General features: G+C 47.7%; 7 protein-coding genes across 7 annotated transcripts; 4 read left to right on the forward strand and 3 right to left on the reverse strand.

Moving 5' to 3' along the window:
- Positions 1–124: 124 nt before the first annotated feature.
- KD926_009819 (Zn(II)2Cys6 transcription factor) lies at positions 125–2,672 on the forward strand (the record flags this gene model as incomplete). Its single annotated transcript, XM_053102305.1, has 6 exons — positions 125–243; positions 338–1,111; positions 1,180–1,614; positions 1,670–2,087; positions 2,142–2,573; positions 2,634–2,672. The coding sequence occupies 6 exons, from the start codon at positions 125–127 to the stop codon at positions 2,670–2,672; spliced, it is 2,217 nt and encodes a 738-aa protein (XP_052954166.1).
- A 404-nt stretch (positions 2,673–3,076) lies between these two features.
- KD926_009820 (SDR family NAD(P)-dependent oxidoreductase) lies at positions 3,077–3,996 on the forward strand (the record flags this gene model as incomplete). Its single annotated transcript, XM_053102306.1, has 3 exons — positions 3,077–3,527; positions 3,582–3,850; positions 3,925–3,996. The coding sequence occupies 3 exons, from the start codon at positions 3,077–3,079 to the stop codon at positions 3,994–3,996; spliced, it is 792 nt and encodes a 263-aa protein (XP_052954167.1).
- A 302-nt stretch (positions 3,997–4,298) lies between these two features.
- KD926_009821 (uncharacterized protein) lies at positions 4,299–5,643 on the reverse strand (the record flags this gene model as incomplete). Its single annotated transcript, XM_053102307.1, has 4 exons — positions 4,299–5,046; positions 5,096–5,207; positions 5,290–5,399; positions 5,468–5,643. The coding sequence occupies 4 exons, from the start codon at positions 5,641–5,643 to the stop codon at positions 4,299–4,301; spliced, it is 1,146 nt and encodes a 381-aa protein (XP_052954168.1).
- A 2,542-nt stretch (positions 5,644–8,185) lies between these two features.
- Positions 8,186–8,413, reverse strand: KD926_009822 (uncharacterized protein; the record flags this gene model as incomplete). Its single annotated transcript, XM_053102309.1, has 1 exon — positions 8,186–8,413. One exon carries the CDS (start codon positions 8,411–8,413, stop codon positions 8,186–8,188), a length of 228 nt encoding a protein of 75 aa, XP_052954169.1.
- Positions 8,414–15,612: 7,199 nt separating this feature from the next.
- On the reverse strand, positions 15,613–16,602 carry KD926_009823 (glycosyl hydrolase family 62-domain-containing protein; the record flags this gene model as incomplete). The annotated part of the gene is made up of 1 exon (XM_053102310.1): positions 15,613–16,602. One exon carries the CDS (start codon positions 16,600–16,602, stop codon positions 15,613–15,615), a length of 990 nt encoding a protein of 329 aa, XP_052954170.1.
- Positions 16,603–17,921: 1,319 nt separating this feature from the next.
- Positions 17,922–21,956, forward strand: KD926_009824 (uncharacterized protein; the record flags this gene model as incomplete). The annotated part of the gene is made up of 11 exons (XM_053102311.1): positions 17,922–18,228; positions 18,284–18,324; positions 18,388–18,436; positions 18,587–18,666; positions 18,714–18,859; positions 18,922–19,010; positions 19,150–19,238; positions 19,333–19,400; positions 19,901–19,959; positions 20,006–20,331; positions 21,555–21,956. 11 exons carry the CDS (start codon positions 17,922–17,924, stop codon positions 21,954–21,956), a joined length of 1,656 nt encoding a protein of 551 aa, XP_052954171.1.
- Positions 21,957–22,034: 78 nt separating this feature from the next.
- KD926_009825 (alpha beta hydrolase fold-3 domain containing protein) lies at positions 22,035–22,554 on the forward strand (the record flags this gene model as incomplete). Its single annotated transcript, XM_053102312.1, has 2 exons — positions 22,035–22,196; positions 22,255–22,554. 2 exons carry the CDS (start codon positions 22,035–22,037, stop codon positions 22,552–22,554), a joined length of 462 nt encoding a protein of 153 aa, XP_052954172.1.
- Between the last annotated feature and the right edge of the window lie 156 nt (positions 22,555–22,710).

Genomic DNA, 22,710 nt, shown 5'->3' on the forward strand with positions numbered 1-22,710 from the left:
CAGCGAGAGTGTTGCATAGGTCACGGGCCCCGCACTCCGGGCACTAGTCTGCCGTGAGCCTCCGACCAAATTCAACCTCATCTCCTTGACAGATCCTCCACGCTGAGACGATCCCGTGTGTGAAATGCAGTCTCCTGCAGCCCAGGACGACTTTGCCTTGCCCAGAACACCCAATTCAGGGGATGGATGGCCCCGGAGATCGAGTCGGATCCGGGTCACGCGTGCCTGCGACCGTTGCAAGAAGTAAGTCAAGTGAGACCACCGCTAGCAGTGGCGCTATTTCAACACCTTTCCCTGATATCAATTGTCCTGCAATAGTGACTGAAATGAATCACAGGAGAAAGGTTCGCTGTAATGGCCACCAACCATGCGATGTGTGCCTTCTGGCGGCGGTGACTTGCTCCTACAATGCCTCGTACACGAGAGGCAGACGACCAGCCATTCGCGTTACCCGTGTTGGGCCTTCGCCTAAACTCGCTGCGAATCCACCACCTGCCCAAGTTGACAGCCAGCCGCCGGCGAGTGTGCTCAACAACGACAGAAATGACATCAACGACACCACCCCCAGCCGTCCAGGTGCCGTGGATGAAACACTGAGCCTTGCGTCCCGGCAGGATGAATCCATGTCGCTCACCGACCCGATCTCTCGTGCATCGCCCCAGCCGACCCAGATAGATCTCCAGGGCCACTATGTAGGTCCCTCATCGGGTATCTCGTTCCTCTCCCGAGTTCAGAGCCGGTTTGGGCAGTCGGTATCGTTTCCGCGCGGCTTATCCGTCTTCAACTTCGGTGACGCCCCATTGCTTCACCAGGATACTCATCTGAACGCTGGAAATGTTACATCGTCGTATGCCGATCCGACATTGGCTCTGTTGCTCAACCGAGAAGACACAGCCCGTCTTCTTCGGAGGTACTTTGATTTCGCAGTACCCGTCGACCGCTTTCTACATCGACCAACTATCGAGCAATGGTACGAGGAGTTTTATGAGACCAGAGGTCTAATGCACGACAGGAATGCGGCACCCACTCAGATAGCCGTACTATTCATGATCTTTGCTATCGCACAGGAGCATTCGATTCACAACTCTTCCCCTACAGAAGCCGAGACGAGGTTTGTACCTCTTCTCCTAGACCGTTCGCCGTCTTATCGATCCGGGGAATGCTAAGAGAAGCCTACAGTGTTCGATACTTTGAAGCAGCGAATCATCAATTGTCCAAAGAGCAGGGAACGGTGAGGCTTGCAAGCATCCAAGTTCGTCTCTGCCAATGCCTCTGGTTCCTATCACAGTCACGGATCAACCACTGCTGGAGCCTTTTCGGGACGATCGCTCGTTTAATGTTTGCTCTTGGGCTACATAGAAATAGACACGCGTTCTCAAACTCCATGACCCAGATCGAGATTGAGTGTCGTCGCCGCACATTTTGGAGCGCCTACAGTCTCGACAACTATCTTAGCATGGCCCTTGGGAGGCCGCGCACTTTCAATGATAAGGATATTGATCAGGAGCTCCCTTCATGTGTGGACGACCACGAGATCGATGGCAACATAAACAGGTCTGTCTCGCCTTGCGGACACGGACTATCTGCCATGTTCGGACCAATAAGCTATGCAAGGTAATTTTGACTCTCAATATTTGTCCCATCGAAAGCTGACATCGGCTTGCCACAGGTTATGTCGGATATTGAGTGGTGTTCTGAGTGACATCTACTCGATCCAACCAATGACCATGACTGAACGGATCGATCATACAGCGACATATATGAAACAGCTGAAAACATGGCGCATGGAAATGGCCAGTTTTCTCGATCAAACGAACTCCAACGCCGCCCCATTGGTTTTGATTTTCCAGCGACAGAAGAATGTGCTAAATCTAGCATACTGGCATACAGCAATTCTAACGAATCGCCCACTCCTACTCACTAATTTTGCCCGATTGACAAACAGCACCCGCACACGGCAACCAGGGGAAGACGAGCGCAGGGCTCATATCGATGAGAGTGTCTCCGAGTGTCTGCATGCTGCACTGGAAATTGTCGGCATAGTGGACATGATGACCAAAGCAAAGCAACTCCTTCGTGCCTTCTGGGTATGTGGTTTCTCCACAGAGAGTTTCAGGAACGTTACTGATGTAAGCCTACAGTTTACTCCCTATTTTGCTTTCTCTGCGTCTGTCATCCTGTATGTCTACACCATACAACACAGCAAGGAGCCGGAGGAAGTTTATCGGCTATACCTCGCCGCCGCAGAGCGCTGTCAGCAGCAGATCATGAACATAGCCGAAGAAGGATCCTTGACTTCCCGATACTGTGTTGTCCTGGAAGAGCTGCGTGCCGAGGCCGTCCGACAAATTGCTCCAGCTGAGGCCTATAAAGAGCGACCAGCGCAGCCTTCTTCCACAATGGAGACAAGGACTGAGGAAATTGAGCCCTTTGCTTCGAATATAGGAGATCTGCCAGCAGGATTCTCCATAATATCCCCAGACTTTGCAGCGATGGGTCAGCTGGATGATTTACACGTTAGTCCTGGTGACTCTCTGGAGGACCTAACAGGGTGGGGCCAGTTTGATTCGATGGTAGGGACTAAGTACACAATGCATTCTGAATGTCAGGTATCTAACGAGGTTCATTTTCAGGTTGTGTCTGGCTTCAATAGCGTGTATCATTTCAACTAATGCCCCTTCCCCCGAGTGTACTAAGTTTGGATTGACGGATCTTCTCAAAAGCTACAGCCATGATAGTCCCAGACAATCGATGTGACGTTTTTCATGATGCCCACACCAGGCACTCCCTGAGATACACCAAGAGCGCTTAACCGACCTCGGAATGCATGGTTGCCGCGCGTTGCTGTCCTTGTTCAACATGAGGACGACGGATCCATCGGATAATTCGGACCAATCAAAGCCCCATTTACTTTCCGACGGAAACCCACCTCACCGCCCACTCCGCCCTACTCAGCCTGCTTTTCCGAGACTACATAGGTGTGGCGGGGTTGAGAAATTCCTTGATGTTTATCATGCGACCCCAAGCAGTACCTTGACACCTTAACTGTGCAGCATACCCTTGCAACTGCCCAAACATGTCTCTCCAAGGCAAGGTCATTGCCGTGACAGGCAGCGCCAGCGGCATCGGCCTAGCGACCGCCAAGCTCATCTCACAACGTGGGGGAACGGTCTGCATCGCCGATGTCAACTCGGATGTCCTCAGTGAAGTTGAATCATACTTCACCTCCATCACACCATCTGTTCCATACATGATCTCAAAAGTTGATGTTGCCAATAGACAAGAAGTAGAAAGCTGGATCACTGAGATCAAGGACAAACACGGTCGTCTTGATGGAGCGGCCAACGTTGCAGGCGTCATCGGAAAAGACCACGGCATTAAGTCGGTAGCAAACCTGGACGACGATGAATGGCACAAAATCATCGGTGTCAACCTGACAGGATTGATGTACTGTCTCCGGGCAGAGCTCAACAATATCAGTGATGGTGGGTCGATTGTCAACATGGCCTCCATTCATGCCACAACTGGTCAGCTTTCCCTTCTACTAATGTTTCAAACACCCTTGCTCTAACGGTCCTCAGGCGTTGCCAACCATGGTGCATATGCTGCGAGCAAACATGGCGTTCTGGGTCTCACTCGGGTTGCTGCGAAGGAAAATGGCTCCCGAGAGGTTCGAGTCAATGCCGTTGCGCCGGGACCAATTTATACCCCCATGATGCAGGGCTTTTATGATCGGACCGGACGACCAGCAGATACGCCGTTCGACGACCCTATCGCATTCCGACGTCAGGGTACTGCTGAAGAGGTGGCAAATGTGATTGGATTCTTACTGGGGCCTGAAAGCGCTTTCGTCAGTGGGAGTTGCTACTCGGTCGATGGCGCTTGGATTTGAGGGTCATAAATAATCACACTTAATGTTGATAGGCTTTGCTTGTTTCCGATAACGGGTACTTCCTGAGTTCAATTGAGTACGGCCCGTTTGTGCAACGCACCTAATCCACTACGGGGAAAGGTTTCGCTGCCGACCATCCAGCAAGTGATCATCAATTATTTCATGCGCAAAATATACACACATAAAGTTGCGAGTGATATAAGGGGTACCACAGCAAGCTACACCTAAAGAAAATGAAAGTTCAGCGAAATCATATGGACAGTCAACATGGAAGAGGAAACTGGATTTGTCTCGGATTTTATCGCTCAGGCGCACGGCCTTCTGTATATACTTAGTGAGCAGCCAACTCAAGTGCCTGAAAGCTTTGCTCCAATTTGATATATCTATCTCTATACTGTCTTCCTTTCTACCATTCTCGCAGTTCTCCGCAGGGCCCTCGAAATTCAGGGGTTTGCCAGGCCTTCGTACCAACAGATAATTGCCTCACTTCTGCCTCGTTAATCTCAATCCCTAAGCCCGGACCAGATAACACATCGACATTTCCATCCCGCACTTTCCAAACTTCCGGATTGGTGATATAGCTGGTGATATCCTGTCCAGTATTGTTATAGTGCATACCAACACCCATCTCCTGGATAGCAAAATTCGCCATGGTCGCATTCACATGCATATTGGCTGCAAGAGCGATCGGACCCAGCGGGCAATGCGGCGCAACACCGACATCATAGATCTCGCACATGGCTGCGATGCGCTTCATCTCCGATATGCCACCAATGTGGCAGATGTCCGGTTGCAAGATATCCACACAGCCACTTTCCAGGAAGGGCCTGACATCCCAGCGGCTGTGCAGTCGCTCGCCGAGAGCAATCGGGATGGTAGTCAGTTCGGAAATCTGTTTGATAGCTCCGATGTGTTCCGAGAGGAGAGGCTCCTCGATGAAGAGTGGTTCATGTGGTTCGAGCGCTCTCGCGAGGCGTTTGGCCATGGGCTTATGCACTCGTCCGTGGAAGTCAACCCCCGCGTCGAGACCTAATGCCTTCACAGATTTCAGCCGGGTAACGACTTCTTGTAACACCGATGGTGAATCAAGCCATGCTGTGTCTCCCGTGCCATTCATCTTCACCGCGTGGAACCCCTGGTCTTTGCGGGCCTGGCTGAGCGACTTCAGTAGTGCTTCTCTAGAAGGGCTGACTGACAACATACGCCTGAACTTCGACTTCACTGGGCCTGTCACCGCCAATCCAAGCGTAGACTCGGATTTTGTCTCGGACCTTGCCACCAAGTAGGTGATATATCGGCACTCCAAGCTTCCTGGCTGGTCGTGTGTCAGTGCACATATACTGTAAGATTTTTCATCCTGCTATGGACAACAAATGGAGTTGACCACCCTTACGAACCTTTTAAATCCCATAGCGCAATGTCAATGCCAGACAACGCACTCATGAATACCGGTCCTCCACGGTAGAAGCTCCCACGCCAAGAAAGCTGCCAGATATTTTCGATGTCTCTAAATTTATGTTTAGAATATGCATGATGAACGAGATACTGGATAGACGCAGTAAGGACATGACATACTCAGCTTCCAGCCCCTTATACCTCTCAAACCACGAATCAAGACATCCCTCGACAGCCTCAGTGTGGCCCTCGAGAGACGCTTCTCCCCACCCCATGGCGCCCGTTTCGTCCGTGATTTTGACGAACAGCCACCGCGGTGGAACGCGGAAGTACTCCATTGCTGCGATCTTCCCCATGGTGATGGCTTCTCAACACGGGAGTATACACTAGCTGATCGTGGATAGAGGATAATTAAAGTCGACCTGAACTTTTGATGATTGTCGAAGATGGGACAGAATGGGGCCGTGCTCAGATTCGACGTTTTTATAAAACGAGACTGCGGATTACTTATTAGAGACATGTCCACTGGAGGAATTCCTTGAGACCGCGGCGCGGAAAGTAGGACGGATAATTTAGTTCGGATGTAAGGCGGGTATCCGTCCATATCCGTCTGCTGCCTGGGGCATCTACAGAGTAGAATCGCATCATCAGATGGAGTTTCAGATCTCTTCTTCAGGATCTACAGAGCACATCATGACAAGCGCTCTTGTACATAATGCATATCGGCCACATCGTGGTGGTGGGACCTTGTTGATTAAGACTGAAACTTCATCCAAGGACCCAAAATTCGGAGGAAGATGATCAACTCGACATCAGCACCATGCAGCAGTCCATCCTGTCTGAACAACGCAGGAACAGAATACACAAGATACATGTGGATGCGACAATAAGAACACCACATATGCGTGCGACTGCTAGTGCATTGGCCGAATGTCATTACCCCTGGATCAATCAGCAACCGTGCCCATATCGCGATCCTGTTGACACAGATCGGGCTGGAATACATCCTAATCATCGACGCTATCTAGAATGACGAAGAACCCGTGAATCCAACTACGATAGGAAACCGCCTAGCAAACGCAGGGCAGACGGTACGGAGAAAAGACTCCCCCATGCCTCCGTAAGGAGTACCCGGACCATCAATCCGCATCGAGACGGATGCCACCCTCACAACCCAGGGCGACGCGACCAACCCGGTCAATTGCCTGTACGAGTGGGGAGCGTCTGCAACGTTTCTGCCTTTGCGGTTTTCTTTCTCCATATCTTCGAATACTCTGATATAGAAGCCTGGATCCACACCATTGCTTGGAGTTTCATATGTAGGTAGGTATCAACCGTATGTGACCGCTAGTCACATAGGAGACCTTCCTATTCCGGATATCGGTATTGGTAACTACCGATCCCTGAAGATTATGTAGAGTTTTCTGTTATTTCTATGGTTCAAAAGTTATGTCTCTTCTAACTGCCTTTTTAGGCTAGATTGCTTATTATTCTTGATGTATTTAAACCACCGTTTGCAACTAGATTGAAAGAATCAGACCTTCATCATTCGATATTCCTACGGGTACATTACTAGCAATTACGCCTAGAGAGACGGCCAATAATATCCTACATTTTCGCGATTTCTTATCGCTAGCGTAGCCGTTCGTTACAGCGAATGCGATTGCCCTGACGGAGTAAGTATACAAAGCTCGTGTGACAATCCAATTTCTGGAGCGGTCTTATATTGCCTACTGGCTTGTAGACTGGGTGCGAGTATGCCCAAGACGCTCCATTGAATGCCGGCGTATGTCTCGAGGTCCTTTTACTTTAATAGGGCCATAATACTCACTGACACTCCCAGATCCAGATATACACTTGCCAGTAACTTTAAAAGCTCTTTTCAGTTATCTGAGATGATATCGACGGGCCTAGCCAATTCTGTCTTGACGTAACATTTGTTCCCGATCCAATCTAACAATCGAGCGTCAAATATACAAACAAGGGTATTACCTCTTAAAGAATAATACAGAGTCCGTTGAATTAGACATCTGGACTAGTAGCCGGCATGCAAAAAGCAAGCTCAATCAGGTAGTTTAAGACGTGCATATTTTTAGTTGGGCTATGCGCGAGAAGCATAAGCAAATAGGAATGGCAATAGCCGGCAGAATCTATAGGCAAGCCAGATCGCCAGATCACCTCCACCCGTTCTAGATGCCTCGCTAGAATATCTTATAGTTGTCGTGGAACAGGTTTAGAGCTGAAATACCAGCAAAACAATGTTAGTCTTGGCGCTATATACATCATACAACCTGGTTCTGTGAATGTTGTTCGTGATGGTTAATCTACTCTACGTTGATAGTGTCTTGGTGTTCTTGTAGATAATCAGCTTGTCAAGTTTGCACCAGGTTCATCTGTACGTCCTTTACTCTACTTGAATTGGTTTCGATGTCTAAGAGATTCTTGATGGACTATCAAATAAACAGTGACTTCGCGCGGTGAATCCGACCTAACAATCTTGGTTCTGAAACACCACGTTGATGTACAGTGTGGGAGTGATTCTCCCCCTTGCGCAACTGGCTACCTAATAAAGACTGCCATGTCATTTCGAAATACGCGCGTCACTCTGGTCAGATGGAGAGTTGGAGTCTATGGAAAAAGTCTCGTATACAAAACGTCATTGTTTACTCCATTGAGTTTCAATTCCCAAGTACATACAAGAAGGGTTTGTTGGAACAAGAACTTGAATAATGGGAATGGAACACGGATATGACGAAAACATAGGGCTTGTACATGAACAGAGTTCAATAGAAGTCACAATCCCCCTTGGCAAAGATCTTGAGATAGAATCGCAGTCATATCTCCATCCCCACTAACACTGCTTCAGCTATTGCCGTCATCAGAATAGTCCATTCCATCTTAAGCATCACAGCAGCATCTCTTAAGGGCTCCATCGCAAGTGTCACCGCTCATATGGGAAAACTTGTACGGGGCGCAGTATTCTTCGCATTTGCCAGACCAGAACGCGCTGCAGCTGCTGGCCTTGCGGCAGATCTCCTTTCGTGCGACTAGGTTGTCATCGGAGGTAGGGTTGGCGAAAACAGTAGCGGCCATAGCGCTAAGGACGAGGAGGAAGTTGGTCTTCATGATTGGGACTTGATTGAGGCGATGATATGATAGATAATGACTTGAGATTGGTTACTTGAGAGTTCTTTGTGGAAGTGTGAAGCAGAGTTGACGGTGTGGTGGGAAGTACAATATATATACGTTCCCAATTCTCCTGACTTTCGCTACCAAGTTCAGAAGCGGGCCAGTTGAGGAATTTCTCTACCTTTCTGGGTGGTATTTCGCGAGATTTCAGGTGATCTTTGCCGGATGTGTTTCCTTGGACCTCGTGTTTGTGGGGAGTATACGTATCGCGATCTTCGGTCTTGGGTGACTATTATTATGTGGATTAGGTAGTGGTGGGAAAGTAAACCGTTCCTGACGGTCTAAATCCAAACAGAGACAGAGAATGCCAAGCAATATCTTGTTCTCTAGCGTGCTGTAGCTCTGTCAATCTTCTCGTATTGGCGGGATGAATGACCCACAAAACTTCTCTGGGATAGGTTGAGGGCTTGAGGCTGGCAAGGAGTTGGCTGCAGACGAAGCTGCTCCAGATTCTCGGTTGAATAGACAATAGGCTTTTTTTATCACCTTAGTATTCTCCACTAATAAATCCGCGCCTTCGCCTCGTCTTCCGGCGGGGTCCAGCAGGCCAGAATAGAAGAAAAATACGAAACACGAGGAGACTACATGACGAAAGACAAATTGAATGAAATAGCGAAGGATCAGTCATTAGAATACATTAACTTTCCAACATCGACCCTAAACTTTCAAGAGACTCTTCAGGCGACACTGAAAAGAGACAGATGATCTGACAGAGTCTATCCACCACCCAGTCTACATTCTACTGATTCAAAATACTGCTCAAGATGTTCAGGGTAATTTGCAGGCCACCGTCCTCCACTGGTCGCGACTTAATCAGAATCTCGTCGGGCGAACGAGGCCACTCATATGAGCAAGTAATCTGCGCCCGTGCATCGCCAAAAGCGAATGGTAGATCGGGCTCGATTTTCTGATGCACGAGGTTACTCTGATGGGTTGTCGCGCTCGGCCAGGAGGTAAAGTGCTCTACTATTTGGCGGAAATCTAACGGCATTCTAGAGCAAATGGGTCCTCCAGCGACTTTTTTCCCCCGGGAGGACAGATATGTCGGTAGCTGAAAATCGTTCCTGGCCTGCATGGACTTGGGAAGAAGAAACAGACGGCACAGAAGGGTCGAGATTGCCTAGGTTGGTGGTATAAGAGATGCAACTGACCCTGAGACTGGAAATGTTGTGATCATCACCTCAATACCATACAGTTCCCCTATCTTACAAGTACACAAACTTCGGCTAGAAGCCGCGCAGAAAGGGGGTGGTGTTTAGAATTATAAATGGGGAACAAGCGCGGTGTGGAGGGAATTTTATATGGTTTAAAAGAAGAGGGGCTGTTAGAGGTAGAGACAGGAGTTAGGTATATAGTTCTAGGAAAGGTATGCCGTGGTCACCTGAGGAAAAGAACCTCTTGATGGAATTAAGGAAAGAATGAAAGCTTCCTTGGTCGGACGTGGAAACAACACAACCTCTCACGCGATTCTAAGCATCGTGCTTAGAATATATCGACAAGAGCTCCTTTCGAATACTCATATCTATTTCTCATTCCGGGCACCGGGCCCGGGATCAGGGACGCCCGTCCACGGCCAGCCTTACCAAACCCGATCGCTACAGAACACGTGTCGCTACGATGGCAACACACAACTCCCAACCAGACGGGCCCCTACAAGCCGCTCTACTGGAGACAACTACAGCAGCCTCTACTAGGGTTGCCGAAGGCCAGAAAATCTTCAGCCCGATAGCAGTCTTTCTTGATAAGCACCGGAGCCAGTCAGGCCTTGCGCCTCACCAGCGAGGCGCGCTCGACGCGCTCAGTAACGACCTGGCCGATATAGCTTAACGACACTTCAATGCCTATATCAGCGGAATTCCTTTGACCTTGATTACGACCCCCTCTACTCCTGCCTCTACCCCTGCCCCTGCTTCTCTTCCCCCGTCTCCCCTTCCATCTTGCCCCCCCTCCGGTCTCGCTCAGTCGACGTACGCGACAGTCACCCAAACATCCAAGGCTAAAGGCCCTTCTATATCTCAGCCCAAGGCCAAGCAAAAGACTATAATTCCTACTCCTGACTAACAGCCTGACTTCCGCCTCTTTGTACGCCTCCTGCCGAACTATCTTGCCAAAAATATGGACGCATACGCTATCTACACTAGCCTCCGTTCTCATCTAGGCATCAACAACAAGGCACTAAAGGGTGTCCAGTCTATTAAGACAGGATTCGCCTTTCTACCTTTATGTCCCGAAACTCTGGCAGCTTTAGAGACACAGAAAGAGGCTATCTCTACCTTCTTTACTACTTGTCAGATCGAGCGAAGCTCCCGCTGGATCTCGTACCAGGTAACAAATATACTAAAAAAGGTCAGCCAGCTTAATGCAAGCCAATACTCTTGGTCCCTGTTAGCCCGAAGATTCTTTTAGCTGAAATAGCTGAAACTACTGGCTTTACTTCAGTTAATGTAATTGAAACTGCCGCTAGTACTTCTGATACAAATACAATCTTTTCAAGTTAGTTTATTAACTTCTCTGAAGAAAGTAAAGCCAAATTACCTATACAATTATTTCTGTTTGGTATAATTGCTAACGTCCAACCCTTATCCAAAAGGGTTAAGATCTCGCAATGTAACTGCTGCTAGAAATAGTATAACTTTAGATCTTGCATACGTAACTCTTGCTACTGTCTCTGCAGCTCTATACAATACACTGAGAAAGGTTATACCAATTACTGCGCTGCCGCAGCTCCTTATACCTGTCCCCCAAGATGCCTTCACTGCTATAGTCTATACCCAGCAGATTACGATCAATGCCTTCTCTGGCCTAGCAAGCCAGGTTCTCGTTTTACAAAGGTCCAGCAGGCTGAGACCTGCAAGACCTGCTCCGCAGCCCTATCTAAGGTACGGACTGAGAGTAAATGCTGTTCCCGGCCTCCCGCAGCCCCTGAAACTGGAACCCCTGGGGACTCGCAAGACCAGGATATGTCTATCGAAAGCTATCCTACAATCTCTCTATTTCGCCCAGTTACTCTCCCTCAACAAGGACCAGCAGATTCCCCTCCAGTTACGGTTAAGGCAGTACGTTTTACTACACTACTACAAAATCAGTTTGGAACTCTGACAAATGAAAAACTATAAGATCTCAGAATAACTAGACAGATTCTCTCTCAATACTGCAGCTGAATGTTGGCCGTAACGTTACAGCTTATAAAATTACCCTATTCTAGGCATTCTCCAATAATATCGACATTATCTTGATACAGGAACCTTATATATATAAAGACCTTACCCGCAAGATTACCAAAAGATATCCCTCTTACGAATGCTTTTTTCCAACTGATAGCTGGACATTAAGCGGTCAACCTAAAGTCTTTACCTATACTAGAAAGGAAAAGGGTATACAGTCTTTTCAGTTCCGCCCTAATATTATCGACTAAAAAGTATTGTTAGATTTCCTCTTTCTTCAAATCTCTGTATACTTAGGGCAATCCACTCTAATTCTTAACATCTACAATGCCCTTACCTCTGGATACTCGATCAGACCTGGTAGGGCTGCTCAAAAACTTATAGAACTCCCCGACTCTTTCTTTACTTAACCAACTTTACTAGCAGGTAATTTTAACCTACTATACAGTAGATGGCAGCCCTCGCTTCAGCGAGAGCCCTCCACTTCAGCCGAGCTAGTATCCGAATAGCTCGACAGATCTGGACTAGTATTTATCTCTGAGATAGATATATTTACACATGACAAAGGCAATACTCTCGATCTAATCTTTGCTTCTAGTACCCTTACTCTCGCTGGAATAAGTACTAGAATTGCAAGCTATTTAGATGCTACATCGGATTACCGCCCTCTCCTTACTATCCTTCCCTAGGGCCGCGATACCCTAGGGCCCAACAAAGGCTTAAATCCAGCACTCTAGACCTTTCCCGGTTTAGCAGCCATTTAGCTTTGAACATCAGCAATCTCCTATCTACTTCAGAAACAGCAGAAGAGCTAGACTGCCTTACAAACATGATCATTTTAGCTGTTTACAGTGCGTACGAAGTTTCAGCACTCAGATCCCGCCCTCAGGGAAGAGGCCAACCGTGATAGAACCTAGAATGCAAGGAAGCACTCCAGAAATATTGCACAGGATCCTATATACAAAAGGACTTTCGGCGGGTAGTTCGACGTACCCAACGGGAATACTGGAAAAACAAAATCAATGTAATTACTACGAGTAAAGAGATATTTGAGATTTCTAAATAGCATAGGACAACAGGATCCTACCAGAGCCTACCAATGAAGGATTTCCTACAACCTGACTGCCCCCCAGCAGTCAGCATACAGGGAAAGCGTGATATCTTAGCCCGAAACCTCCTCCAGAACTCTGCTGAGGCAGGAGATATACCACTGGATTTACCCACGACCTCAACTAGATCTCTGCTATTTCCTGACATATCAATGGCGCAGGCAGAAAAAGCAGTTTTGCATACAGGCAATATAACTTCAGAAAGTGACAAACTTCCTACCAGCATCCTAAAGGCAACATGGCCCTTGATCAAGGACAGGATACTAGCACTCTATCAAGGCTATTTATCAACTGGTTACTACCTTCAATGTTTCCGTCACGCTGTTCTGGCTATCATCCAAAAGCCAAATAAAACAGATTGGGCGAATCTCAAGTCGTACAGACCAATTGCCCTCCTCTCAGTCTTAGGCAAAGGCCTTGAACGCCTGTTAGCGAGAAATATAGCATAGATTGCTATATCCTATAAAGTCCTGGCTAGCTAACAGTTCGGGGCCTTATCTCTTCGCTCTGCTGTTGACCTTACTACCTGCCTGTTGCATGATGTGGAGCAAGCTCTAAACCAGGGCCAGACAGTTTCCCTTTTAACGTTTGATATCAAAGGGGCATTCGATGGCGTCTTTCCTGGGAGACTGGTGCATAGATTACGCACACAAGGTTAGCCTAATAACTTAGTCCGCTGGATAACCTCCTTTGTCACAGGGCGTACAGTCCAAATCCGACTAGACAGAGAACTAGGGCCTAGGATTAAGATAACCTGCGGCCTACCACAAGGATCGCCGATATCCCCTAAAAATCCCAGAGAATGAAACAGCTGATCAAGCTGCAAAAAAGGGTACTACTATAGATTTTCCTTTTTTAAGCAAACACTCGTATGCCTTGTTAAGGCGGCAGGCTAAGGCAGATATTATAACTGCTCTTCAAAGATACTCATTTCCAGCCTCTTCCAGCCACATTCATCCCAACTGCTACGGGCCACGTGTCGCCACGATAGCAGCACACAATCCCCAACCAGACGGGCCTCTACAAGTTGCTCTACTGGAGACAACTACTGCAGCCTCTATCAGGGTCACTGAAGGCCAGAGGATATTCAGCCCGATTGCGGCCTTTCTCGATAAATACCGAAGCCAGCCAGGCCTTGTACCTTTAGTTCAGGCACCGGTTGTTCCAGGATGCGGGGTAATCTACCAATGATTTAACGATTTCCGCTGTCTTAGGAATCAAGGAGCATCAAGTGGGGCAACCAGACAGGTCGCGCCCGTCGCCGGGTGTCGCCGGGCGACTCCGGCACCATCTAAAGCGCACCCAGGGAGGTCGCGCGACGGCGCCGGCGATCGCCAGTGTCGCTGGTTTAGAGGCACCCACCCGCCTATTGACTGTACACAAGCCACACGCCGGCAGGTTAGTAGTTGGGTGGGTGACCACCAGCGAATTCCTGCTGTTGTATGTTTCTTTCTTTTTTCTTCTTGATTTGCTTCTTTTCCTACTCGGAAATAAGGACGTTCGTTGTTACGAGACAATTCATATTCGCAGGCACATTATATTGGCGATACTGCCGCCTCAGTCCCCCTTCCCTATATGGCGGCTTGGCAATAGCGCTCAACCCCATTCCACAGAGAATTCAAGCATTTCACTCCCGATTGAGTAGGCAATACAGCTATGTTGCTGTCATAATATACTTCATTCTAGATCAAAGGCTATAGAAAGAGACTTTATTCTTCGCAAGGTTACTCAGTGCGATAGAAGTGAAAACATGGCTTGGTTGATTAGCTTGTGTCGCTTGAATCAGGGCATATCTCGCCCGAGACCTTCATTTTCGCCACGTTCTCCTCTCTATGGACCTTAACAAGTAGACAGATTATATAGAGAATTCACGGAAAAAATCAACTTCGGCATGGAAACCTTCTACAATTCGTCCTCATCTTCCTCAAACTCCTGGGCGATATAATTCGTCCAGGTATGCACTCTTGATCCAGCTTATCCTCGTCACTCGGCCTTTCCCGATCCAAAGCCCTTCAAATCCCACTTCTTAATGATGTCAACACCCTTCAACTTATGTCGAAGGCAGAATTGTCGATGCTGCTGTCGAGGTCATCGAACTCGGCAAAGAGCGGGCCCACGAAGACGCGTGCTACATGCAGATTGCAGATCCGTCGAGCTCCCCGGCCAGCCTGTACCGGTATATAAACCTGCTCGCTGTGTGTTGATCAGCTCCCTATAGTCCAGTTTTTTGTTGTAGCATGCCACCGCCAGCCGTTTGGATTATGCAGGTGTTGCGGACTCGCCGTAACGGCGCCAGTTGGATTTCACCCCCAGTCTCGTCACAGCACTTTACAGACAGTCTTGGCCGTATGAATAATGCTGCCGTTTTTATAAGGCCCTCATCGACTTGCCGAGCGAGACATTAACTCATCCCAAAGGAATCCTCCATTCTCTCACTGCTACAGCGATGAAATTCCTGGGAATTGCTTACTGACCATGGATTTATCCTTCAAGCTGCCTGAGCGAAGCGAGTGCTGTAGTCTGCATATCACTTCAGCAATCGTATATAAATCTCCACAGTCTGGACTGAATGCGAATTCGTATTTAGGTGTAATGGCAAAATCAATTTTGGCGAGGGATCAAGTAGACGAAGACTGCCTACGTACCCACAACTATAGGCAACGCATAATAGTCTTCTTACATCGAAGTTCGCCAGCAAATAGTATTGAAACCGGACCTGAGCATTTCATAATCCTGCCACCGCACATCTCCTCAGGCATGAGCCCTCTCGCCATATGATTTCGAATCCACATAGTCATTATTTCACAACTGCCACAATCTCGTCTTCACAGCTCCATTCCCCTCTCCCATTACCGAAGCTCCTTTAGTTCTTCAAAGTGAGCACACCCGGCCTCCACGGTAGGGTATTGTAGTTGCCACTGGAATTCGGGTTACGTCCCTGATAGAGGAACTGCAGGTTGCATGGGTCGATAGTCATTGTTTGGTCAGGGTTGGAACGAACTAAATCGCCGTGACTGATGTCGTTGGTCCAGGTTGCCCCGCTATTGGCTTTCCCGGCGAAAGGCTTGCTCTCGCTTGTTGCCTGAGCCGTCCACGAACCACCAAGACTACTGGCAGTGAATGAACGGAAATACCGCCCTTGTGATCCAATTGCCTCGACGATCATCAGATACTTGTTTTGACCTTTCACAGTGTACACTTGGACCGCCTCAAACAGGTTGTTCTGAGTATCACTCAGCACTATCTCTGATGTTGTTCCGAAGTTTCCAGGGAAGTTGTTGATAGGCATGCTAGAACGATAGATCTTGCCATTGTCTCCCGCAAAGAAAAGATACATATGCGTAGCGTCACCAATAAGAGTCTGATCAATAGCGCCAGTACTTGAGCCGGAGATTTTCCCTGAAAAAAGGGCATGCTCCGATGACCATCCATTAGCATTGGTAGGATCATTTGATGTTCGGTAGGTAAACGTGCTCGAGCCCCATTGATAGGCCAGGACCCAGATATTCTTTGGCTGAAAGTAGAACAAGGTAGGCGCGACAGCTGTAAAGCTCATTGTGTTTTGACTCGCAGATGCCATGCCAGACCAATCCCCAAAGGTGCCGAAGTTCATCGAGCCATAGTTCCCACTTGTGTCGGTGGTGGATGCATAGACCAAATGTCTGTTATCGAAGACCACATTGGTGAAGTCCTTGATTGCCGTCCATCCGGACTTAGGATTTGCAAGAACGCCAGTTGATGTCCAGCTATAAGTTGATGGAAGAGCGCAGTTGGCGACGACAGTTGGCACTGATGTGAGCAAGAATATGCTGGTTACCAGGCAAGCTTTCGCCTTGAAGAGTCTCATTGCCATTTGGATTCTGGTTATCAATAGTTTAAATAATTGAATACTCGAAGCAGAGGTCAGAAGCATCTAGCTAGGAGCCGAGCTCGTTTAAATAATCCAAGTACGGCCTAACTAGATTGAATAGTTTCGCGACGAAAGTTTCGCCGGGTAAAATGAATTAAACTAATCCTTCCTCCTCTTGGATAAACTCCGCAACGTTTGATACATTTTTTTGATTTGCGGCCCTCTCTGAGAAATGCTCTCAGGTAAACTAGACTAGTCAGAAACAATCATTGGCCGGACTATTACCTTTCTAGGTATAGATTCGGAATTGAACCCCGCACCAATTTAACCATCCTATCCTTGTCTTTGAAGTAGAGTAGGAACCTACCCACTGGGCTGGGTAAATACATCAAAGGAATCGTGAATCTAGACCTGGGTCTTGATGGTGACGTTAAACGGATTAAACTTTTGCTGAAACGTTATCACCATAGGGATATTTCACTATAAAACACTTGTCTCAGAACAATTTCTGCTGCGTGGTTATTATCTTCTCGGCGCGAATTATGCCTGAACGTCGTCGGAAATAATTCTGCTCGGGGATACTTCGGGGGATTTAGCCGGGAGGAGTTAAATATTATTGGATCATGAAAGTTTCGTATTGCCTAGTAATTTGTGTGCAGAATCGAAGCTCAATGAAGATCTGATCCTCTTGATTTAGAGAATCGAAACGAAGCTATTTAACATGCAATATGACTACGTGGCTTCTTTGAAATCGGCTTATCTTGAAGCCATGAAATGCCATCAGAGTTGATCTAGGCGGCAAGCGGTAAGGTGTTGAATCCTGGTGGTAAAATTGCCCCATATTCGCTGACAATTATGTTTTAGCGAAGTTGGTGCTACCTTATTTGGACGACTTCAGTGTATAGGTGATCACCATTGTCTCCACACCTGGACCCTTCCTTAGTTTCTACAAACCGCATTGTTCTCTCCTTGAAACAGACTAAGATTCATATGCTAATGAAATGGCATATGCCTGGGCTATAGCCTGTACTGGGCGAACGTGAAAGGAGCTTGGCGGTTTGGTAGTCTCCAGCCTAAAATCTTCTGTGCGATCATTTAGGCTGGAAAAAATTGAGTACCACTTTTCCCGAATTTTTTACTAGTAAATTGAGCCAAATAGACAACACACGTTCTCCATCGGTTAAACAGGTATTTCGTAGATGATGCAGCGTCCGTTTTCAATTAGGAAGGATGTCCGTTTAGCCGGTACCTTAATTATGAACTTTCTTCCTGATGAAACTTTGACTTCTGTTCCGGATAAGTATTGTCTTCACCCTTCCCAGATGGTATCTTTCTTCTGCTACCCTCATTTCCATTATCCGTTAGAAAGCCAACACATTTCTCAGTATGGTTCAAATCAAGGCAGCTGCCCTGGCTATCTTTTCGCTGGCCAAGTGCTTTCCGGACCTGTTGAGCCCCAACAGGCATCTGTGAGCATTGATGCCAAATTCAAGACACACGGGAAGAAACATTTTGGAAATATTGGTGACCAGTACACCTTGAACAAGAATGCAAAGACCCCGGCAATCATCAAAGCCGATTTCGGTCAACTAACACCTGAGAACAGGATGAAGTGGGATGCTACTGAGCGTGAGTACAAGTGTCTATGGGATACTATTGTATCAAAAGCTTATTTGCGAAATAGAAAACAAAGGACAGTTCTCCTTCACCGGGTCGGACTATCTGGTATGTATCCAACTGGCCTTTACCAAGGCAACCGCTTCTTTGCCCGATCCTTACAAAATCTAGATCAATTTTGCTCAGTCAAATGGGAAATTGATTCGTGGCCATACTCTTGGTAAGTTCTCGGAGCCTAAGGGTTCAAACATATCACAATAATAATAACAAAAAATAAAAAATATAAATATAAATAAAAATAAAATAATAAAACACTAAACCCATTAAGTGTGGCACTCCCAGCTTCCATCCTGGGTCTCTTCCATTTCAGACAAGACCACTCTGGTAAATTTCATGAAGAACCACATCACCACAGCCATGAACCGTTATAAGGGCAAAATCTACGCCTGGGTAAATTATATTCTTTTCTATACAGCCACATTACTGATCGATCTCAGGATGTTGTGAATGAAATATTCAACGATGACGGTTCCCTACGCAACAGTATATTCTATAATGTTATCGGCGAGGACTTCGTACGAGTCGCTTTCGAAATAGCTCGTGCTATCGGCCCAAATGCAAAGCTCTACATCAATGACTACAGGTGGGCTACAGCCCATTCCCATTTTTATTTATTTTTTCTTGTTTAATTCTGATCTTACAAAGCCTGGATTCCGCCTCCCATTCTAAAGTGAAGGGTATGGTCAAATATGTCAAGAAGTGGATTGCTTCCGGTGTTCCAATTGATGGGATCGGTAAGACACCTAGCATAGTGGTTCGCCGTGTATGATTACTCACTCGTCAAAGGTTAAATGCCGGTGCCGGTGCTGCAGTTTCGGGATAATTAGCTTCCTGCTTCTTTTCAATAAAGTACTAGCTTACAGTCTCTCACAGCTCTTAATGCTCTAGCAAGTGCGGGAACGAAGGAGATTGCCATCACTGAGCTTGATATTGCTGGCGCCAGCCCTACCGACTATGTGAACGTGAGCTCTCTCCTCTCTCCTCTTTCCTCTTCCCTCTGATTGATCAAGACCTCATTTCTCAATCCGAGGACCTATATCCGTATACAGAATGCAGGAGCTCACCAAAAACGCAAATGATGGCATTCTTGAGGGTGAGGCTGCAGGTATTGATCCTTTCATGGAGTATGTCCAACCCCGGAAAGGTGTTTGATCGGCGAAGAAAGCTCAACCTTTTGGCATTGTATAAGTTATACCATGAAAAAAATATCACTTATTGTTGGACCGCACTCATACTAGTGGAATAATAATATGTAAGTGCATGCTTTGGTTAGCCTACTATAGGATGTTTTCGTCCCAGGCTTGTTTCACCACGACTCGCTGCGGAAGCCCCTGTTTTCTTTACGTGTTTGGTAATCAATCTGTGGCCTAGCTAGATTGAATTGAGTCTCGCTTTAGCCCTTCACAATACTTTATTCTTCTTTTCCACCACACAGCACATAATTTAAATTACTATGTTATTGTTGGTATCACTAGCTAGGCACTATGTACAGGCTGTTTCTGAAGCGAAAGTATAGATTGTAGATAGATAGATAGATCGCTCGATCGATGTTCCCAGGTCAGGTCCCAAGATCCCCCTTTTATCCGTACGCGAATACTCGGCGGTTACAACACCGGAGCCGTAGCCTCACGCAAGAATGCGTACGTACACCGAGCAAGGGATGTGATGTGTCAGTCGCTAGCGGTAAGTTACCGCTAATCTGTTCTGACTGTGGAATATATCCCGACAGTCCACAATGTCGGCCTTCTCTACTATAAACAGCGCAAGTTGGACAAGGCAGAGGAAATGTACCAGCGTGCTCTAGCAGGCTCTAGGGAAGCTCTAGGTCCAGATCACATGTCTACTCTGGAAACGGTCTACAATCTCGGTCTTCTCTACTCCGATCAAGGGAAGCTTGAGAAGGCAGATGAGATGTACCAGCGAGCATTGGTAGGCAAAGAAAAAGGCCTAGGTCAGCATCATATTTCTACCCTGGAAACTGTCAACAATATTGGAGCTCTCTACTTCAAGCAAGGCAAATTGAAAGAGACAGAGGCGATGTACCAGCCCGCATTAGTGGGTTTTGAGGAGGCTTTAGGTCTCGATCATTTTTACATCCTGCAATCAATCAACAACATCGGAATACTCTGAACAGGGTAAAACACTTGAGGCAGAAGAATGGTATCTGCGAGCACTGTTAGGAAAGGAAAAGGTCCTAGGTCCATATCATACATCCACGCTAAGTACTATCTATAATCTTGGGCATCTCTACACTGATCAGGGCAGAGTGGAAGAGGCGGGGGCGATGTACTAGCGCGCGCTAGCAGGGAAAAAAGGCCCTGACCATCCTTGAAAACGCAAAGTGCTTGACCGTTTGGTGGCCCTCGCTCACCCCAGCGTTGAACCGACAACATTATGTTGATAGATTCACGCAATTCTCTAGCATAAGCGATCCGGGATAACATCAGACCCCCAGAAGACATCCCAAATCACTCACGTACCGCAATTGCCTGATTCACTGGCTCCATTTATTCACGCTACCTCCTCGTTGATCACCCTCACCGTCCCCTTGGCAGTCCTCTCGAGTCCGCATTGGGAATGGTCCATGTGATACAGGATATATGTTGCATTACTTTTTAGTCTAAAAATTCAACGATTCTATTGTCTGTTGGGAGATCTTTAAAGTTTGAGGTTTAGCATGTGTTTATCAATATGGTGATGTGAGGCATTGTTGCGCGTAGATGAGAAGCGTGTAGAAAAAAGCGATAGGTAGAAGCTATTATTGTAAAAAATACTAATGAGAGACTACTGATTATACGGAATAATTAAGTGACGGTATCTTTTACACAGTTGAGCGCGTTTATCTGTCTCGGGGATAAGGAGCGATACCTATGTTTAGCCAAATCAGACGAGTCACGTTATTATGAGCCACAGGGACCGATTCGTGAACTAACTAGGGTTGACATCTCTTTGTTTCTCTAGATCGATTCCCTGTCGGTCTAATCCTTTTCTTATAATGTAAGTCGTCTGTGTGAGGAGATTTTTCTTGTGAAGTGGTGTCCTAGGGAACAGGAATATATTAATCACTTTTCAAGCTGCTGACCACTTGACCTACCTACGAATTAGTCCCTTCAAACAAGCCTTCTGTCAAGACCGTCCTCTATACCATTTACACGCTTGTTTCGCTCCCCGCACGCCTCGTGGCCATTTCCCTCTATTACATTCCCCAATCAACTCGCCCCAACCCTCAATGGACCTACCACCAGGCCGTAGGCACCAAGGAATTTTCGCTCTGGTAGCGATACGCGACCGCTGTGGACTTTCATACCCGCAAGACCCTCCTTCCTGGTAGCGAGGGCGATCGCTTCGCCGTTATTCAACCATCAACCCCTTCATTTCTGTACCGCAATATTCTCCTCTCCAATGACCAAATACACCCTCTCCCCGTGGGCGCCATCTGGTACATCGCACCGTCGATTCCACTGCCGTCGTTTTCCTCCCCACCCGCCCGCATCGTAATCCACTTTCATGGCGGTGCCTACGTGCTCGGTGGCGCACGCCAAATGGAAAGCGTCTGGGGCCCTGTGGTTCTTAGCAAGGCGCTTTCCTGCCCCGTCCTGCAGCCCCATTGCCGGCTCTCCGTCGCCGAGAACGCCTCGTTCCCCGCCGCCCTGCAGGACGGCATCACGGCTTACGCTTAAGCGCTGCACGAGCTCCGCGTACCCACCGACCAGATCATTCTCTCCGGAGAGTCGGCCAGTGGGAATCTCGTTCTCGCCATGTTACACTATCTCAACGCTGCCCGGTCGTCTGAGAAGGCTCTGTCACTCCCTCGTGCCGCCCTCCTCTGGAGCCCCTGGGTCGATCTGACCCGCTGCAGTGGACAAGGCCGCATCCCATCCCCGTCGCGACATGGACTACCTCTTCGCGAACTTGGTCGCGTGAGGTCGTCAGCGATTTATTCCTGAGGAATGGGAAGACGAACATAAGCAAAGCCAGAACAACCGGAGCCAGTTCAACCTGACCCTTCCCGGGGACAAGTTCGCGTATATCTCTCCGCTCAGAAACGAGTTCTACTCTCCGACTCCGGTCTTCGTGCAAACAGGCACGGCGGAGCTTTTTTATGAAGACCATATGCAGTTTGCGCGAGGCATGGAGAATCGAGGCACGAAGGTTGAAATGGTCGAGATTTTGAATGCGCCGCATGATACATTCGGAGCGGGGATGTTGGTTGGGTTTGCGAAGGAGGCGGAGGACGCGGCGCGGAGGGCGGCGAAGTTTGTAGATGCTGCGGTCTGACTTGTTTTTGTCTCAGCCTTTGTTTCAGACACGGCTGGTATCTCTGGCTAGTTACGAGGCGGCGTGGATGATATGATGGAGGTTACGATGTCGGAAGTGCATGATTGATTTGGTGAACTGTTGGGAAGCATGACGATAAACATGAAAGAGGCAGTA

This window comes from Aspergillus affinis, assembly GCF_023601865.1.
Source record: "Aspergillus affinis strain CMG 70 chromosome Unknown NODE_72_length_178902_cov_89_458247, whole genome shotgun sequence".
Taxonomy (NCBI): domain Eukaryota; kingdom Fungi; phylum Ascomycota; class Eurotiomycetes; order Eurotiales; family Aspergillaceae; genus Aspergillus; species Aspergillus affinis.